General features: G+C 42.7%; 1 protein-coding gene across 2 annotated transcripts in view; it reads left to right on the top strand.

Annotated features, from left to right (window-relative positions):
• ABCB10 (ATP binding cassette subfamily B member 10) overlaps positions 1 to 18,387 on the top strand; it is a 94,142-nt gene that overhangs the window by 11,094 nt on the left and 64,661 nt on the right. For both annotated transcript variants that reach the window (XM_033938879.1, XM_033938880.1), the window contains exon 3: positions 13,352 to 13,554. In XM_033938879.1, coding sequence (XP_033794770.1) covers positions 13,352 to 13,554 — 203 coding nt within the window. The remainder of the gene's footprint in view (positions 1 to 13,351; positions 13,555 to 18,387) is intronic.

The raw sequence follows: 18,387 nt of genomic DNA, 5'->3' as shown, positions 1-18,387 counted from the left end.
TGTCACTCTCACAATCTCTTTGTCTTTCTCTCTCTCACGCTCTCTCTAGCTGTCACTCTCACAATCTCTGTGTGTGTCTCTCTGTAAATCTCATTTTTGCTATCTAACCACCTGTCCTCCAACACTACTCCTCACTAAACCCACAAAGAATCATCATTCTACGTGCAGAGTTATATATAGACATGTAGGACATTGGGAAAGTTCTCTTGCTACTGTGGTAGCATTTTGATATCATCGGAGATGTTATAGACTTCAGACGTTTTGTGGGTCGTATAATCAGAACTTGTGGGACATCTACTTTAGACTCCTAAACTTACTTGCTCCACTTCATCACTGACGCTGAAACGTGGATTGAAGACAAAGTTTTATTTTATTTTTCTTTCCAGCTTATGATTTATCTTTAATCTTATCTATTGTTTTGCCTTTTGTCTTTGTTTTGTTCTATTTCTATCATTTAAATTTCTCCAGAATTCTACTGTTCAACGGCTCCCCCTTCTGCTTCTATTCCTTTCTCTCCTCTCTTCTACCTTCCAAAGTATTTAGATCAATGCTGTCTTGTTAAAATGTTTATTTTATTTTTATTTTTCCTCTAACTCTACTTTTCACTTCTCTATTACCCTCCAGGTACTTTAGTTAGATTGTGAGCCTTCGGGACAGTAAGGGAATTTTTCAAGTACCTTTCTTATTTCTAATCTTAATGTATATTTTCTGTAAACCGCTTAGAACCTAACGGATGTAGCGGTATATAAGAAATAAATTACATTACATTACATTACATATAATCAAAACTCTTGGATGTCCACTAGAATGGTTTAAGACAGAGACATTTCCAAGTTTTATTAAAAGTTTGATAAAAACGCTTATATAATTTCTAAGCGATTTACATTTAAAAAAATGGTACATAAAAGATAACATATAGTCAATACTGATACCATTACTAACTTACAATCTAGGAAAAAGGGAAAGAACTACAATTTTTAAAAGAAAAGGAACATTCAAGGAAAGTATACTAAGAAAGGGATTTCGCTACTTTATTTTTGAAACATCCTTCTATTCTGAATGTGTTTTCGATTATAGCCCTAATTTTTGGACGTCACGATGCGAACCTAGATGTCCTTTCAAAAATGGCCCTCCAGAGCTTCATAGTCTGTTTTTAACTCGGTGAAGTTTGCCTGCTACTGTAAAGCGCAGCGCAAAAGGGAAGGCCCACTGATATTTGACCTATTTCTTGATCAAAAGTTCCAAGACTGGTTTCATCTCTCTCTGTTTAGGTAGGGTAAAGGAAGACATATCCTGGTAACCATGTACAATAGAGTCGTAGAATCAGAAGGCACTTTGCACATGTGTCTTTTGCAGGATATTTTCTTTATCCACAAACTTTGTAAAATATACCACAGTATCATGAGGGTGCCTTTGGACTTCCCTAGAGCCTGATGAGCATGAAGGTCCAAGTCTAGCTCCAGCATCTCCCTTGTCCAAAAGCTGTTTACATATAGTTTAGAAACAGAAACATGATGGCTGATAAAGGCCAAATGGCCCATCTAGTCTGCCCATCCGCAGTAACCATTATCTCTTTCTCTGTCTGAGAGATTCCATATGCCTATCCCAGGCCCTCTTGAATTCAGACACAGTCTATGTCTCCACTACCTCTTCCGGGAGTCTGTTCCACGCATCTACCACCCTTTCTGTAAAAAAGTATTTCCTTAGATTACTCTGGAGCCTATCACCTCTTATCTTCATCCTATGCCCTCTCATTACAGAGTTTCCTTTCAAATGAAAGAGAATCAACTCTTATGTTGTTATGCACATTTACATTACATTACGTAGGTATTTAAACGTCTCTCAATTAATAAATCGTAGTGACAGAAAAACAACAAATTATGAAAATGTCACTCACCAGCAGTGGACTCAATTTCTCAGATCCCTCATTCAATCAAAAAGGTGGAGATGATTTTTTAAGCTAGCGTTTTTGTCATTGGCAAAAAACTCACACCAAAAAGAATGTAGGGATCTAGAGTGATTCAAAACCCACTACTGTGCACAGTAAAAATAGTATATTTTTATAATTTTTTATTTTTTGTAGTTAGTTTATTAAAAAAGCTATTTATTCTAAAGGAATCTAAGCAAAAACAGAAACTTTTTATACCAAAGGCCTCCCTCTTATTCTGAGCAGCAAACACGTTAACTTGCAGCATCCTTCTTTCAAGCTTTTGTATCTTTGAGTGTGGTGTGACTCAGCAAAAATCTGTCTCCTGTGCTTTTACCAATACTGATGTCAACTTTCCAGTATGTAAAGTCATTTTTAGTAACTGATATTTCTTACAAAGACGAGGGGACACTCGATTAAGTTACAGGGAAATACTTTTAAAACCAATAGAACGAAAATTTTTTTTCACTCAGGGAATGGTTAAGCTCTGGAAAATATTGCCAGAGGTTATGATAAGAATGGTTATCCTAGCAGGCAGCCTATTCTCACATATGGGTGACATCATTGACGGAGCCCGGATGCGGAAGCCTCGCAAGCAGACTTGCTTGTGGAAACTAGAAGTTTTGAGTCGACCGCACCACACATGCGTGAGTGCTTTCCCGCCCAGCGTAGGGCGCGTCTCCTCAGTTCTCAGTTTTCCACGGAGCCGAGAAGTCCGTCTTTGACTGTCTGCGTTTAACTTTCCACTTCGTGCCTTCTCTACACCGCGGTTTGTGGTTTTTTCTTCACGAATCGCTGTCCATACGTTCTTTATTTTATTTCGAGTTTTAAAAAAAATAAATTTTCAGTTCTTCCGCTCGGCTGCCGGGACAGGCTGCTCGGCTGCAGCCCAGGGGCTTCGACCTTGCAGCGGCTGTTTTTTGCTTCTATGTCCCGGCCAGCAACAGGCTTCAAGAAGTATAGCCAGTGTCAACGTTCGATTTCTCTCACAGACCCTCACACCAGGTGCCTCAAGTGTCTTGGGCCACATCATCTGAAGTCGTGCGAACGCTGTGCTACTCTTCAACCTCGAGCCCCTAAATGTCGTCAACTTTTGGTGGAGAAGCTCTTCCAGATGAATTCGTCCACGTCTTCGACTTCGAAGTCCACCTCGGTCTCACCTTCGAGGCCCTCCTGCCTCCACCGCTTCGACTTCGAGCCTCATCAGACCTTCTTCGTTTGCAGCGGCTCTGTCTTCAATGACGTCTGCTATATCTTCCCCTCTTTCCTCAGGTCAGATAGCTCAGCAGACAGTTCCACCAGTAGTGCTTAAGGTGCCTAAGACTTCTAAGTTGAAGCACTTTTCCACTGCCTCGGTGGAACCTCCAGCCAAGGCAAGTGGTCCAGTTTCAGACGCGGATCCATCTTTGCCGGCTTCTTTCCAGACCATGTTAGAGCAGCAATTTCTTCAGTTCCTCACCAAAATGGGACCAAAGCTAGCTACTCTAATCCAGCCTGGGCATTCTGCAGACTCCCACGAGGTTGAGCCTCTTCCTATGCCTCAGTCTGAGTCTACACACTCTATGCAGCAGGGAGCAGAGTCTCTGTGAGTGTCTGGTCTGGCATCTAAGCACGTGAAGCAAGGAGCAGATTCTTTGCAAGTGCCTCGGCAGGAATAGAGTCTTTGGGAGTGCATCGAGGTTCCTCCATCAAGCCTCTGGAACTTCGATCCACAGCCTCAAGTCCTATCCATTCTTTGGTGGCATCGGCTGCTTCTGTCTCTGAGGCGAAGTCTCATCGATCTTTAAGATCTGCTTCCAAGCACCGTTCTCACCGACGATTGAGACCTTCATCGAGGCATCCTTCCAGGTATAGTTCTAATTCTAAGGAGCATCCTTCTTCAACTAATCCTCGATCTACACCTACTTTACTAGACGCCGACTCCTCATTCGAGGTCTTCACTTCCACACCTCGAGGACTCAGTGGCTTCCATAGCCTCGTCCAAGTCTCCCTATTCTTTTGAGGCCTTTTTTCCAGCCGAAGCTTCATCTTCGACCAATGTTCCCTCTAAGGATTGATGAGGTGTGTGCGAAAAAAAATATGCATGAGCGACAAATTACATACTCCACAAATTTATGAGCAGGCGCGGAGGACAAGTGCCCGTGAGATTGTGGGAGGGTTAAATACTCAAAACTTAGAAGAAAAACAATTTACTTAAAGTTTTTTTTAATTACGTAATATCATCAGTTCTTCAATCTTCACAAATATTCTCTTCGATTCTATTCAGTTTTCCAAAAACCCGTTTCCGCCCCGTCTCTGCGAGCTCGGTCCTCGCAAACCATCTGATCCCATCCGCACAAGCCTCAGTTATAATTTTATACTGAATGTATTTTATTAAAGTATAAAAAGAAACAATATTCTGTACAATTGTCATTTTATAAATACAAATAATACAGAGCAAGGATCAACAAAACCCTTGTCTCCCCTCCCCTTCACATATATCCCCTCTACTATCAAGAAAACTGAATAAGCCAAATTATTACAGAATGCTACACAGAAGTATCATGCTAACAGAATACGGCAGTCACACATAGCAGGAATAGGATTAGGGGAGTGTAACTAGGGCAACTGCCCCCTGGTCAGAGAGAGCCCTAAGCCACTGCCTGGACTTTGCAGTCCCCAAGTTATGTCTATCACCAGCTCTAGCAGGATATATATTTCAAATCTGATATATTCAAATCACAAAATAGAAATAAAATTATTTGTTTCTACCTTTTGTTGTCTCTGGTTTCTGCTTTCATCTTCTTTTCACTCTCTTCCTTCCAGCGTCTGCCTTCTCTGTCTCTTCAATCCAGCATCTGCCCCTTCCATCTACTGTCTGACCTCTCCCCCTTCCATATGGTATTTGTCTTCTTTCTATGCCCCTCTCCCCTTTCCATCCAGCCTATGCCCCTCTCTTGTTTTTACATGATTCATTCCAGATTCACTGCTCTCTTCATTTTTATATCTCCTACACCAGATCTAACATCTTTGTCCTTCTCAATTTCTCTGCTGATCCCCCTTCCCATCTCATTCCTGTCTCTCCCCTTCCCCTCCTCTAATCTCCCTGCCAGCTGTTTCCTTCCTTTTTTCTTCTCCCTTCCCTCTTCCCTCTGTCCAGCAGTAACTCTCTTCCCTTCCCTTTCCCTCCTCCCCTCCCAGCAGCTTCTCTCCTTATCCCTCTCCAGGTCCAGTGGCAGCTGTCCCTTTTTCCCCTTGCCCAGCAGCTTCCCAGACTCCTTTCCCTCCTCCCCTCCCAGCAGCATCTCTCCTTATCCCTCTCCAGGCCCAGTAGCAGCTGTCCCTTTTTTTCTCACCATGCCCAGCAGCTTCCCAGCCTCTAACAGTGGCTTTCTCCCCTCCCAGCAACTCTCCTTACTTGCCAGCCCAGCGATTCAGGAAGGCAGCCTTGGGTCCTTTGTTGGGTTGCACCGCCTCTGAGGAAAGCGGAAGTTGCATCATCAGAGACGGCCGCGACTCAGCAAAAGCCCCAAGGCTTCCTTCCTGAATCGCTGCGCTTGTAAGTAAGGAGAGCCACTGGGAGGGGAGAGAGCACACTGTTGGACTGCGCGAAGTACAGCTCGTCGATCTTGCCGGTCCTGTGTGGACCGGCAGGAAATTGTTGATGTTGATCTCGCCGGTTCTGCGCGAGCAAGGCAGACCGCTGCCGCAGCTTCCTCTCACCTCCGCCGCGCTCGAATGAGCGACACGAGAAAAAGTTTGAGCGATGCCACTGAAAATAGTGAGCGATCGCTCATGTGCTCAGCTTAGAGGGAACATTGTCTTCGACCCAGGCTGCCTCGACAACCTCAAGTCCTTCTCGAGGCAAGGCATTACAAGATCAGCTATCTTTCTCTTCTTTTCTTCGTCAGATGGCTGTGGACTTGGACCTTCAACTGGATGCTGGTTCCAAATACTCTAAGGAGTATCTCGAAGTCATGCATCTTCCTCAACCTCCGGCAGAGTCACTTAAGCTTCCTATTCACAAACTTCTGTCTCAAACTTTTACCAGATGCCTGGAAACTCCTTATGCAATTCCAGCTGTTCCAGGCAAATTGGACTCCAGATACAAAACTCTCCATTGTAAGGGATTTGAGAATTCACAGTTATCTCATCAATCCCTACTTGTAGAGTCCTCCTTGAAGAGGACCCATCCTTCCAAGGTTTATGCCACAGTTCTTCCTGGAAGAGAAGGGAAAACTATGGACAAATTTGGACGTTGCATCTATCAAAATGCCATGATGTCCTCTAAAGTCCTCAATTATAATTTCCATTTTGTCACCTATTTTGAGTTCCTTATTGCTCTTTTACCTAAATTTCTTACCTATTTAGACACTCAAAAACACGTTGAATTTCAGGAAGTCATCGCTTCTCTATCACAACTCAGACTACATCTACTTCAGTCATCTTATGATGCCTTTGAGTTGTCTACCTGGGTGGCTGCTTGCTCTGTAGCAATGCGTCACCTTGCCTGGCTTCGTACCATTGACATGGACCCTAATCTTCAGGACAGCTTGGCCAATATTCCTTGTGCAGGCAATGACCTCTTCGATGAATCTATCGAGGCAGCCACCAAGAAGTTGTCTGAACATGAAAAATCTTTCGCTTCTATTGTCAGACCTAATCCAAAGCTAACTCCTGCCAAGTCTACACGTCCTCCTCCCATTTACCAGAGGCGTTTTGCTCCAAGGGTGGCTCCTTAAACTTGTCCTCCTCCTAAGAAACAGCAGCCTCAGAAGCAACAAAAATCTCAACCTTCTCCTGCACCTAAGGCTTCACAGCCTTTTTGACTGTTTACAACAGAGCATAACCTCCACCGTTCTGTCTCTGACTTCTCTTTCCCCTATAGAAGTTCGTCTCCATCATTTTTACCACTGATGGATGACAATTACATCTGACCTCTGGGTATTATCCATCATCAGGGAAGGGTACTCTCTTCATTTCACTCAGGTTCCACCAGAGCTTCCTCCAAGATAGTAACCTTCCAGTCCATCCCAGACCACCCTTCTTCTTCAGGAAGCTCAAGCTCTGCTTCGTCTCCATGCGATCGAAGCAGTTCCTTTGTAACAGCAGAACAGGGGTTTTTACTCCCGTTTCTTCCTTGTTCTGAAGAAGACGGGCGATCTGCGGCCCATTCTGGATCTCAGGGCTCTCAACAAATTTTTGGTCAAAGAAAAATTTCAAATGTTGTCCCTGGCATCCCTTTATCCCCTTCTTGAGCAGAATGACTGGTTATGCATTCTGGATCTCAAGGAGGCCTACACACATATTCCCATTCATTTGGCCTCCCATCAATATCTCAGATTTAGGGTGGGGAATCTGCATTATCAATACAGAGTGCTGCCCTTTGGCCTGGCTTCATCTCCCAGAGTGTTCACCAAGTGCCTGGTAGTGGTAGCAGCAGCTCTACAGAACCATGGTCTTCATATTTAACTATCCTCCTCCCCTTTAATATTCAAGACCCCTTATCCACAAACCACCTGAAAATGATAATGGAAACGGTAGAAAAATGGATGTCAAGTCATAAACTAAAACTGAACTCGGAAAAAACTAAATTCCTACTACTGGAAAGGGGAAAAAAACCATCTCTCACAGAACTAGAAGTAAATACAATCAAGTACCCAATGCAAAGCACACTCAAGATCCTGGGAATCCTACTAGACAGAAACTGCACAATGCAGTCTCAAATCCACAAAATCATCCAAAGAGCATTCTTCACAATACGTAACCTAAGAAAAATAAGAAAATTCTTCAACAAAGATCAATATAAGATATTAGTACAATCCCTAGTACTGAGTATTGTAGATTACTGTAACAGCCTATACCTATCATGCCCAAACTACATGATAAAACAATTACAGACAGTTCAGAACACAGCCCTCAGAATCATCTACTCACTAGGCAAATATGACCACATCACCAAAGCATACCTAGACTCACACTGGCTACCAATAAAAGCAAGATCCCAGTTCAAATTCTACTGTCTACTATACAAAGTAATACATGGAACAGCCCCCAGCTACCTAAACAACAGACTACACCGTAACCTCTCACACAGATTAAGGAGAACTCAGAGCCTATTCACTCACCCCCCTCTCAAAGGAACACGACGAAAGAAACTATATGACAGCCTTTTAGCGACACAGGCAGCAAAGATCGATACTACCATCACCAATCTACTGACCAAATCAATAGACATTAAAGTATTCCGAAAAGAAATCAAAACTCATCTCTTCAAAAAACACTTCCCATCATCATAACCTCACAAAAGTATTAGAAAATGCTCTCATGACTACCCTAACACCACCACCAGCAACACCTCGAATCCGGACAGTATTATATCTTTTCGTCTAAACAACAGAATCCGGACAATATTATCTCTATTCGTCTAAACAACCTATCACTATCTACTATCTGCTTCCAATTTATCCTGGAAAAGTCCAGAATAACAATTGTAACTTAACGCATTCTTGATTACATGTACTGCAATGCTACTGGAAATGTCCAGTCTTCTAACTTGTAATCCGCTTAGAACCGCAAGGCACAAGCGGAATAGAAATCACTAATGTAATGTAATGTAATGTAATATTTCCCTACCTAGACGACTGGCTCATCAAAGATTCAACATCTCACGGGGTTATTGTAGTGACCCAACGGACTACATGGTTCCTACAATGTTTGGGATTCAAAATCAACTTTCTCAAATCCCAACTTCAGCCCTCACAGAATCTACAATTCATCGGAGCTGTTCTGGACACTGTCCAACTCAGAGCATTCCTTCCGCAACAACGTCTGGAAGCTCTCCTTCAACTCTGTCATACAGTGTCTTCCCATTCTTCCATCTCAGCGAGACACATGATGGTACTCCTAGGTCACATGGCCTCCACAGTACATGTGACTCCTTTTGCCAGACTTCACCTCAGAATTCCTCAGTGGACCCTGGCATCTCAATGGATGCAGGTTTGCGACCCACTGTCTCAACACATAACAGTCACTCCTTCATTGAAGCAGTCTCTCCATTGGTGGATGCTCTCTTTCAATCTCTCCAGAGGCTTGCTTTTTCAAATGCCCCCCATCAGAAGGTCCTCATGACAGATTCTTCGACCTACGCTTGGGGTGCTCATCTCGATAGACTCCATACACAAGGCCACCACACCAGTACGGATCGTCAATGTCACATCAATCTGTTGGAACTCAGAGCGATCTTCAAGGCTCTCAACGCTTTTCAACATCTTCTTCACGACCAGGTAGTCCTCATTTGGACGGACAACCAAGTCGCCATGTATTATGTCAACAAACAGGGAGGGACAGGATCTGCCTCCCTTTGTCAAGAAGCTCTGAAGGTTTGGGACTGGGCAATCTGCCACAACACCTTCCTCAAAGCTGTCTACATCCAAGGGGCAAAGAATTGCTTGGCGGACAACTTGAGTCGTGTTCTGCAACCTCACGAATGGACACTCCATTCCTCGCCTCTGCATCACATTTTTTCACAGTGGGGAACACCTCAGATAGACCTCTTTGCAGCTCCCCACAACTACAAACTGCTTCAGTTCTGCTCCAGGATATACTCTCCTCGAGGCAGATGCTTTTCTTCTGTAATGGACAAATCTCTTCCTCTATGCATTCCCTCCATTCCCTCTCATTCTCAAGACTCTGCTCAAGTTGAAGAACGATCATGCTACCATGATCCTGATTGCTCCTCGGTGGCCGAGACAACCTTGGTACTCCCTTCTACTTCAACTCAGCAACAGGGAGCCATACCTTCTACCAGTTTTTCCATCTCTGCTTACGCAGAGTCAGGGATCTCTGCTTCATCCCAACCTGCAGTATTTACACCTGACAACTTGGTACCTCTCAGAATGACTCCTCTTCAGTTTTCTCAACTTGTCAGAGAAGTTTTAGAGGCTTCTAGGAAACCTACCACTAGATAATGCTATCACCAAAAATGGACTAGATTTTCTACGTGGTGTTTTTCTCATAATAAGAAGCCTCAACATTCCTCCTTATCTTCTTTTTTGGATTACCTTTTGCACTTATCTACTTCTGGCCTCAAGTCTACATCGATCCGAGTCCATCTCAGTGCAATTATGGCTTTCCATCAGCCTATTGAAGGGAAACCCCGCTTTCTGCTCATCCGGTGGTTTTCAGATTCATGAAAGAACTTTTCAGTGTCAAACCTCCTCTCAAACCGCCTCCTATGGTTTGGGACCTCAATGTTGTCCTTGCTCAATTGATGCAGCCTCCATTTGAACCAATTGACAAGGCTCATCTGAAATATCTCACTTGGAAAGTGGTGTTTCTCATCGCCCTCACTTCTGCTCGAAGAGTCAGTGAGCTGCAAGCTTTAGTTGCTGATCCACCTTTCACTGTGTTCCATCATAACAAGGTGGTCCTCCGTACTCATCCTAAATTCCTCCCTAAAGTGGTTTCAGAATTTCATCTCAACCGATCTATTGTTCTTCAGTGTTCTTCCCAAAACCTCATTCTCATCCTGGAGAATCAGCTCTTCATACTCTGGACTGTAAACGTGCTTTGGCCTTTTATTTGGAAAGCACCAAACCACACAGAACTGTTCCTCAACTTTTTGCCTCCTTCGATCCAAACAAGTTGGGACATCCTATTTCTAAGCATACATCTCCAACTGGATGGCTGCTTGTATTTCATTCTGCTATGCCCAGGCTGGATTACCCCTACACAATAGAGTCACAGCTCATAAAGTCAGAGCAATGGCAGCTTCAGTAGCTTTCCTCGGATCTACACCTATTGAGGAAATTTGCAAGGCTGCTACTTGGTCCTTGGTTCATACATTCACTTCTCACTATTGTCTGGATGTTTTCTCCAGACGGGATGGCAAGTTTGGCCAGACAGTATTACAGAATTTATTCTCCTAAATTGCCAACACTCCCACCATCCCATTCTGGTTAGCTTGGAGGTCACCCATATGTGAGAATAGGCTGCCTGCTTGTCCTGGGATAAAGCACAGTTACTTACCGTAACAGGTGTTGTCCAGGGACAGCAGGCAGCTATTCTCACAACCCACCCACCTCCCCTGGTTGGCTTCTCTGCTAGCTATCTGAACTGAGGAAACGCGCCCTACGCTGGGCGGGAAGGCACTTGCACACATGCAGTGCGGTTGACTTGAAACTTCTAGTTTTTACAGCAAGTCTGCTTGCGAGGCTTCCACATCCGGGCTCCGTCGATGATGTCACCCATATGTGAGAATAGCTGCCTGCTGTCCCTGGATAACACCTGTTACGGTAAGTAACTGTGCTATAGCGTAGTTGGTTTTAAGAAAGGTTTGGACAATTTCCTGGAGGAGAAGTTCATAGTCTTATTGAGAAAGACATGGGGGAAGCCACTGTTTACCTTGGATCGGTAGCATGGAATGTTACTACTCCTTGGGTTTTGGCCAGGTACTAGGGACCTGGATTGGCCACTGTGAGAATGGGCTACTGGGCTTTATGGACCATTGGTCTGACCCAGAAAGGCTATTCTCATGTTCTTATAATCTTTGAAATCTTGGTTAGTTTTGTTACTTTATATTGGCTAAAACATATATTTTGTCATTGTATTGTGAAAGTCAAGATGTGTTTTCTGTTCATGATAGTTTTTAGTAACCTTTTTTTTATCTAGTATGGTGAAAAAAACACGCTATGATTCACTACAGCAGGGATGGGCAATCTTGAGGGCTACAACAGTCAGCTTTTCAAGGTTTTTAGGATTTCCTCAAAGAACATGCATGAGATTTATTTGCATGCACTGCTTCCATTGTATGCAAATAGATGTAATGTGCTATTCATTGGGGAAATCTTGAAAATTAAGCTAGTTTGTAGCCCTTGAGTACCGAGATTGCCCACCCCTGCACTACAGCATGAGAAATGAGATTACAAATGATGTGCTTCAGGATGTTTAATATTAACCTAAAGTAATCCTCGGTAGGATGAATTGTCTCCAACATGATCCCTACAAAGCATATATAATACATCATTCAGGTTTTAAAAAAGGTACAATAATGATACCCCCCTACCAAAAAAAGCCCACAAAGAATATCTTCATTTTAAACACTAAAGAGGTATTTTGTGGCCTTATTGGTCTTGAAGAAAAGTGGATTCTTAATATGCAATGATAAATGTAAAAATTGGTAAGAGTATCCCTGTACTTTGTAGATTTCTTTTTCTTGGATGAGCTTTTTTCTCTCACTAGGATGTACAGGATCTTAAATCTTTAAGCAATAATATGCTGGTTTAGAACAGTATAAACACTGATTAGCAGTCTGAAAACATTTTAAAAATATTTTTCTTTCCTATTATAAGTAGACTCTCGGTTAACCAGCACTCAGTTAACTGGCATTTTGAAACAACCAGCAAAAAAATTGTCGGCAAAAAAATTGTCTCCTGTGCTACATCCAAAGTCGTGCTCCTGACCCAACCCCCCCCTCCTCCTCCCTCCCTCTAGCCCCAGAGGCATCAACAGCAGAAGAAAGGCCCTGCCGGGGCTGGCCAGAAGTTGCCTGTTTACCAGTGCTTCCTCTGCTCACTGGCGGCTGCTACTGCTTCATATGAGTGAGGGAGAACCGGATTTGCTGCCTCAGGGACGGAGGGAGGAAGGAAGGGTGTTGTCAGGACCGGCTCTGCTGTTTTGGGTAAGGGAGGGTGTGAAGGGAGAAAGGGGAAGAGAAAGTGGGGGAGGAGGGGGGAAGAGAAAGTGACTCAGAAAGAAGGGAAGAACAGACACTGGACCTACAAATGGGGGTGGGAAGGGAGACCAAACTAATCTAATCTAATCCTTAGGTTTGTATACCGCATCATCTCCACGTTCGTAGAGCTCGGCGCGGTTTACAGTAGGAGAAACAGGAAGGGTCTACAACAGAGGGTTAGAGGTAGAATTGTGAAGAAAATTTAGAGGACTTGGGATGCCAAGATAAAGAGTTTCCTTGATTCCTAATTTGGAGGGAGACTTTTTGAGAAAAGCCAGGTTTTCAGAAGCTTACGGAAAACTTGGAGAGAGCTCAAGTTCCGAAGAAGGGAGGTAAGGTTGTTCCAGAGCTCAGTGATTTTGAAGTGGAGGGAGATCCCTAGCTTTCCTTTGTGGGAGATGCCTTTTAGCGAGGGGAAGGATAGTTTTAATTTGTGGGAGGACCTGGTGGTATTAGGGTTTGAGGAATTCCAAGAGAGAGGGATAAAGGGAGGGAGGATACCGTGTAGGATTTTGAAAGCTAAACAGGCGCAGTTATCTGGCATCCACCAATCTCCATAGGTGCTGGATAGCTGAGAGTCTACTATGTTTAAAGTCTTTCTTTATATTTGTATTTAGACCCAGGAAAACTTGTTTTCACAGATCAAATATATCTGACTATCAGCACCTTGTGACTTCTAACTAGTGCCTTTTGTGTTTTGCTTCTCTCAGGACAAAGAATTGTACAGAGATTGAGAACATCTCTGTTCTCCTCTGTTCTGAAGCAGGAAATAGGATTTTTTGACAAGACTCCGACTGGAGAACTGATTAACCGTTTGTCCTCAGATACCGCACTGCTGGGCCGATCTGTGACTGAGAACCTCTCAGATGGGTTACGAGCTGTGGCACAAGCATCAGTGGGCATTGGAATGATGGTATACTTTTTTTTCTTGAACTTTGAGGTATTTAATGGGAGGATTTCCTATAGTTGAATTTTTGGAAGGAGTTATGGAGCTAATTTTAGACTATGTAAGAACAGCAGTGGCTTTCCCCAGTGAGAGTTAGGGGACCCTTTGAGGAAACTTTGTTGCTAAGCCATGGACTGTACAGTAACCCTTCCGAATCCATGGTTTCAATACTCATGGATTCGGTTATTCACAATTTTTTTTTTAAAACAAAACTCTGCATCAGACCTTCCACATACTTTACCTGGTGGTCTAGCGGCGACGCGGGGCAGAATCGATCATCCTATGCTCCTGCCTTGTGCAGAACGGTCATCAAAATGGCTGCCATGAATTCCCGTTGTAATCTCGAGAATACAACGGGAACTCATGGCAGCCATTTTGATGACGGCTATGCACAGGGCAGGAGCATAGTATGATCGATCCTGCCCCACGTCGCTGCTAGACCACCAGGTAAGGTCTGGAAAAGTTCCAGGATGCAGGAGGGAGGCAGGAGTGGGTCAGAGCCAGCCCTAAAAATTATCCACGATTTTTCAATATTTGCGGGCTGGCTCTGCCCCTAATCCTCGTGAATATTGAGGGTCTGCTGTAATTTATTAATACTGTGTCTATTTGTATTTGACTTATATTACAATTTAAATGTACTCTTTGTAGTTTGTAAACAACATTGGGTGAGTCACCAGCCACTGGTGAACATAAAACTTAGTTTGAAAATTAATTATTGCCCCCTAACTATACAGTAAAACTTTGGATTGCAAGTAACTTGGTATGCAAGTGTTTTGCAAGACAAACAAAACATTTTATTAATTTTTAACTTGATATACAAGCAAGGTCTTGCAATACAAGTACATACAGTATACACACGTCACATCATCACAACTAAGCCGATGGTTCTTCTCTTTCTCTCTCTCTCTCTCTCTCTCTGACACTGCAGGAGTGTAGTGACTGTTCTAAACAAGCAAGGTCTTGCAATAAGAGTACATACAGTAGTTTATATTAAAGTTTTTGAGTTGTGGAGTTTCCATTATTTCTTTTGGGGAAATTCGCTTTGATATACGAGTGTTTTGGATTACAAGCATGAATTATGCTCGCAAACCAAGGTTTTACTGTACTATTATTATTATGAGGTGCAAATCAGGTCACAATGAGGAGCTTTTTGATAAAGTAACATTTTTCCCACAGATGTCAAAGCTTTGATTATATTGCACCAGCCTGTGTATATGTAAAGAACAATGTGCACTGTTCAAACATGCATGCTTTTACCTGTTGAGTACAGATGTTATTCCAGGTATGGGAACCACAAGGGGAGCTCAAAGATATGTATATTGTTTTAGGCAACTAAAATCATGCATGTATTATCAGATGGGAAAACTGGATGCAGGAAAAAGTGTGCAATTTTTCCCCAGAGCATTAAGCAAAGCTGAGGTCTGCAAGGAAAAACATCCTTAATGGTTTCCAATACAGGAAATAAGATGTAATTAAAGTCTTGTTAAAATCCACAGGGAATTTTCAATAAACTAGAGATATAAAACAGAGAGAGAAGTGAACAAAAAGTTATTGGGTTGCATTCATTGAGTTTCTCTTAGGTCATATAAGTAGCTGGATCTGCATTTGTCTTTGGAAGACCTGAATTTGGGCCAGGATTCTTAAAAACCCACATTAAAAAGCTTTCTGGGGTCACAGACCAGTCTGGTCCAATAACCCTGCCTTATCTTGTCCTCCTCAATGGACGGAAATACAAATTAACCCTTTTCTTAACCCTTCTCTTTCTCCACTCAACCTCACAACATCAGAATCTTTAAATATAGGGCTAATCAACTCTAGATCTGTGTGAAACAAACATCATATTCTCAAAGATCTGATCATCCACGACTCCTTAGATCAGGGGTGTCAAAGTCCCTCCTCAAGGGCCGCAACCCAGTCGGGTTTTCAGGATTTCCCCAATGAATATGCATGAGATCTATTTGCATACAATGAAAGCATATTCATTGGGGAAATCCTGAAAACCCGACTGGATTGCGGCCCTCAAGGAGGGACTTTGATACCCCTGCCTTAGATCTTCTTTGTATTGTGGAAACCTGGCTAAACGAAGGCAATGAGGCTTATCTAGCTTTTTCTAGTCCCCGTCCCCCCCAGGCTACTCATTCCTTTAATCACCGTGCGGGAAGGAAGAGTGGTGGCCTTGCTATCATCTTCAAATCTTCTCTCTTCATTAGCATCGAACTCTCACTGGCTAAATTTACTATTGAATCCATGCAATTTAAAATTAATACTAACCCAGTCATTGATCTATTACTCCTTTATATTCCCCTGCCAGTTAATCAAGATCAATAGCCCAAGTTCAATCAGTTGTATTCGATTTCTCGATACTTTCCCAATTTCAATCATCCTTGGAGATTGTAATATCCATTTTGAAGATCTTGGCAACACTAACACCTCAGATTTCTTAAATCACATACACGATTTCAATTTATTTCCTCTAATTTAAGACCCAACCCATTCAAGGGGCCATAATTTTGACATGATCTTTGTCCCAGAATCCCATCACTCTAATTTTTCAAAACCACGTATATGCCAGGTTCCCTGGTCTGATCATTTTTTCATCTATACTTCTTGCCACCTAAAGCCAGTTATTAATTCAATCCCTCCTAAAACTATCATTTCCAGAGATTTTAGTAATCTCAATGATTCAATCTTATCCTCATTATTCCTTCTGGACATCATTGTCTTAGATATCGCTCCCCTTAATGACCAAATTCAAATTTGGGATGAGGCTTGTCGCTCCCTTCTTGACAAAATTAAACCAATCACCATCCGCACTATTTCTTCTAAAAAAAAACTGAAGAACCCTTAGTTCAACTCTGAATTGGCCCCCCTAAAGCATCAGTTACGTTCACTTGAACGTAAATGGCGCTCCAATCCTACATTACCCAAGCTCAGCTAATATAAGGAGCTCTCGCAATTTTACAAAAAGACATTAAACTCAACAAAGAAATTCTATACAAGATGCATTACCAAAGCAAAGAACTCAGCTGCTCTCTACTCTGTCCTCAAAAACTCACTCAATTTAAACAGATACAGATCACTCCTCATAGGGATTTCCCCACAGCTTGAAAACTTTGAAGATTTTTTTCAAGAAAAAATTAACATTATTAGAAAGGATATTTAACGTAATATCACTCCAATAATCCAAACTGATGAGGAAAAAAATACATTATGTTCCACTTGTGCACACTTCACTCTTCCATCGCTGAAAGGTGTCCAACAGTTACTGCGATCAATTAATTTAAAAGGAACAAAATCAAAGTATATTCCCCCATTTATTCTAAAACGGTATTTGTCTACCTTTGGTCCATATATCCATAAACTCATCAATGAAAGCTTTAGGGGTCCTTTTATCAAGCTGCGGTAGGTGTTTAACGCGTGGAATACCGCACATTAAACTGCCTGCTGCGCTAGCCGCTAACGCCTGCATTGAGCAGGCGTTAGTTTTTTAGCCGGCCAAGAGGGTTAGCGCGTGATGAAATGCCCGATGCGCTAACCCCGCTAGCGCGGCTTGATAAAAGGACCCCCTAATATATCAACAATGCCAAAAATTTGGAAACATTCAGTTATCTATCCGATAACTAAAATCCAAAAAGGGAGTAATCAAGAATGCTCAAACTATAGGCTGATAGCAAACCTGCCATTTTTAGCTAAATTGACAGAAAAGATAATTTTTAAACTAAACTAAACTAAACCTTAGGTTTATATACCGCACCATCTCCGCAATCGTAGAGCTCGGCACGGTTTACAGAAGTTGTGATGGAAAGGAACTCCAATGGAAGGTTAAAGGATTAAAGTGTAAAGAAGGTTAGATGGGTGTAAGATGCTGGAGAAGGAGGAAGTGTTACATTTTTGAGAATAGCCAAGTTTTCAGATGTTTACAGAAAAGTTGGAGGGAGCTTGAGATTCGGAGTGGGGAGGTGAGGTTGTTCCAGAGCTCAGTGATTCTAAAGGGGAGGGATGTCCCAAGTTTTCCTGCATGGGGTATACCTTTTATAGAAGGGAAGGATAGTTTTAATATTTGGGAGAATCTGGTGGAATTAGGAGTTGAGGAATTCCAAGATAATGGGATAACGGGAGGAAGGATGCCATGAAGGATCTTGAAAGTTAGGCAGGCACATTTGAAGTGAACCCTGGAGATTACCGGGAGCCAGTGAAGCTTGGACAGGAGTGGTGAGACAAGGTCGAATTTACTTTTTGCGAAAATAAGCTTAGCCGCAGCATTCTGAATCTGCTGAAGGCTATGGAGGCTTTTCTTAGTTAGGCTTAGGTAGATAGAGTTGCAGTTGTCCAATCTGGAGAGGATGATGGATTGTACAAGGATGGCAAAGTGTTTTTGATGAAAGCAGGATCTCACTTTCCTCAGCATATGAAGGCTAAAAAAACACTTTTTTATCAGGGAATTGAGATGGTCACTAAAGGATAGTGAAGAGTCTATGGTGATACCCAGAACTTTGCTTGAGAACTCAAGCTGTAATGTGGAGCCGGAGGACAGTGGAATGGAGGAGGGTAATTGGTCTAATTTTGGGCCGAGCCAAAGTAGTTTTGTTTCGGACTCGTTCAGTTTCATTTGTACTGTGAGGGCCCAGGATTGGAGGTTTCTTATACATGAGGATATGTTCTCGGAGAGGTTGGAGAGGTTCGAGTCGGTCTCGAGGAGGACAAGGATGTCGTCAGCATAAGTGTAAAGTGTTTCTAGGGGGGATAGATGGAGGAGTTTCAAGGAAGACATATAGATGTTGAAAAGAATTGGAGATAGAG

The sequence above is a fragment of the Geotrypetes seraphini genome, chromosome 3 (genome assembly GCF_902459505.1).
Source record: "Geotrypetes seraphini chromosome 3, aGeoSer1.1, whole genome shotgun sequence".
Lineage (NCBI taxonomy): Eukaryota > Metazoa > Chordata > Amphibia > Gymnophiona > Dermophiidae > Geotrypetes > Geotrypetes seraphini.
This window is presented reverse-complemented; position numbering and strand designations above follow the sequence as displayed.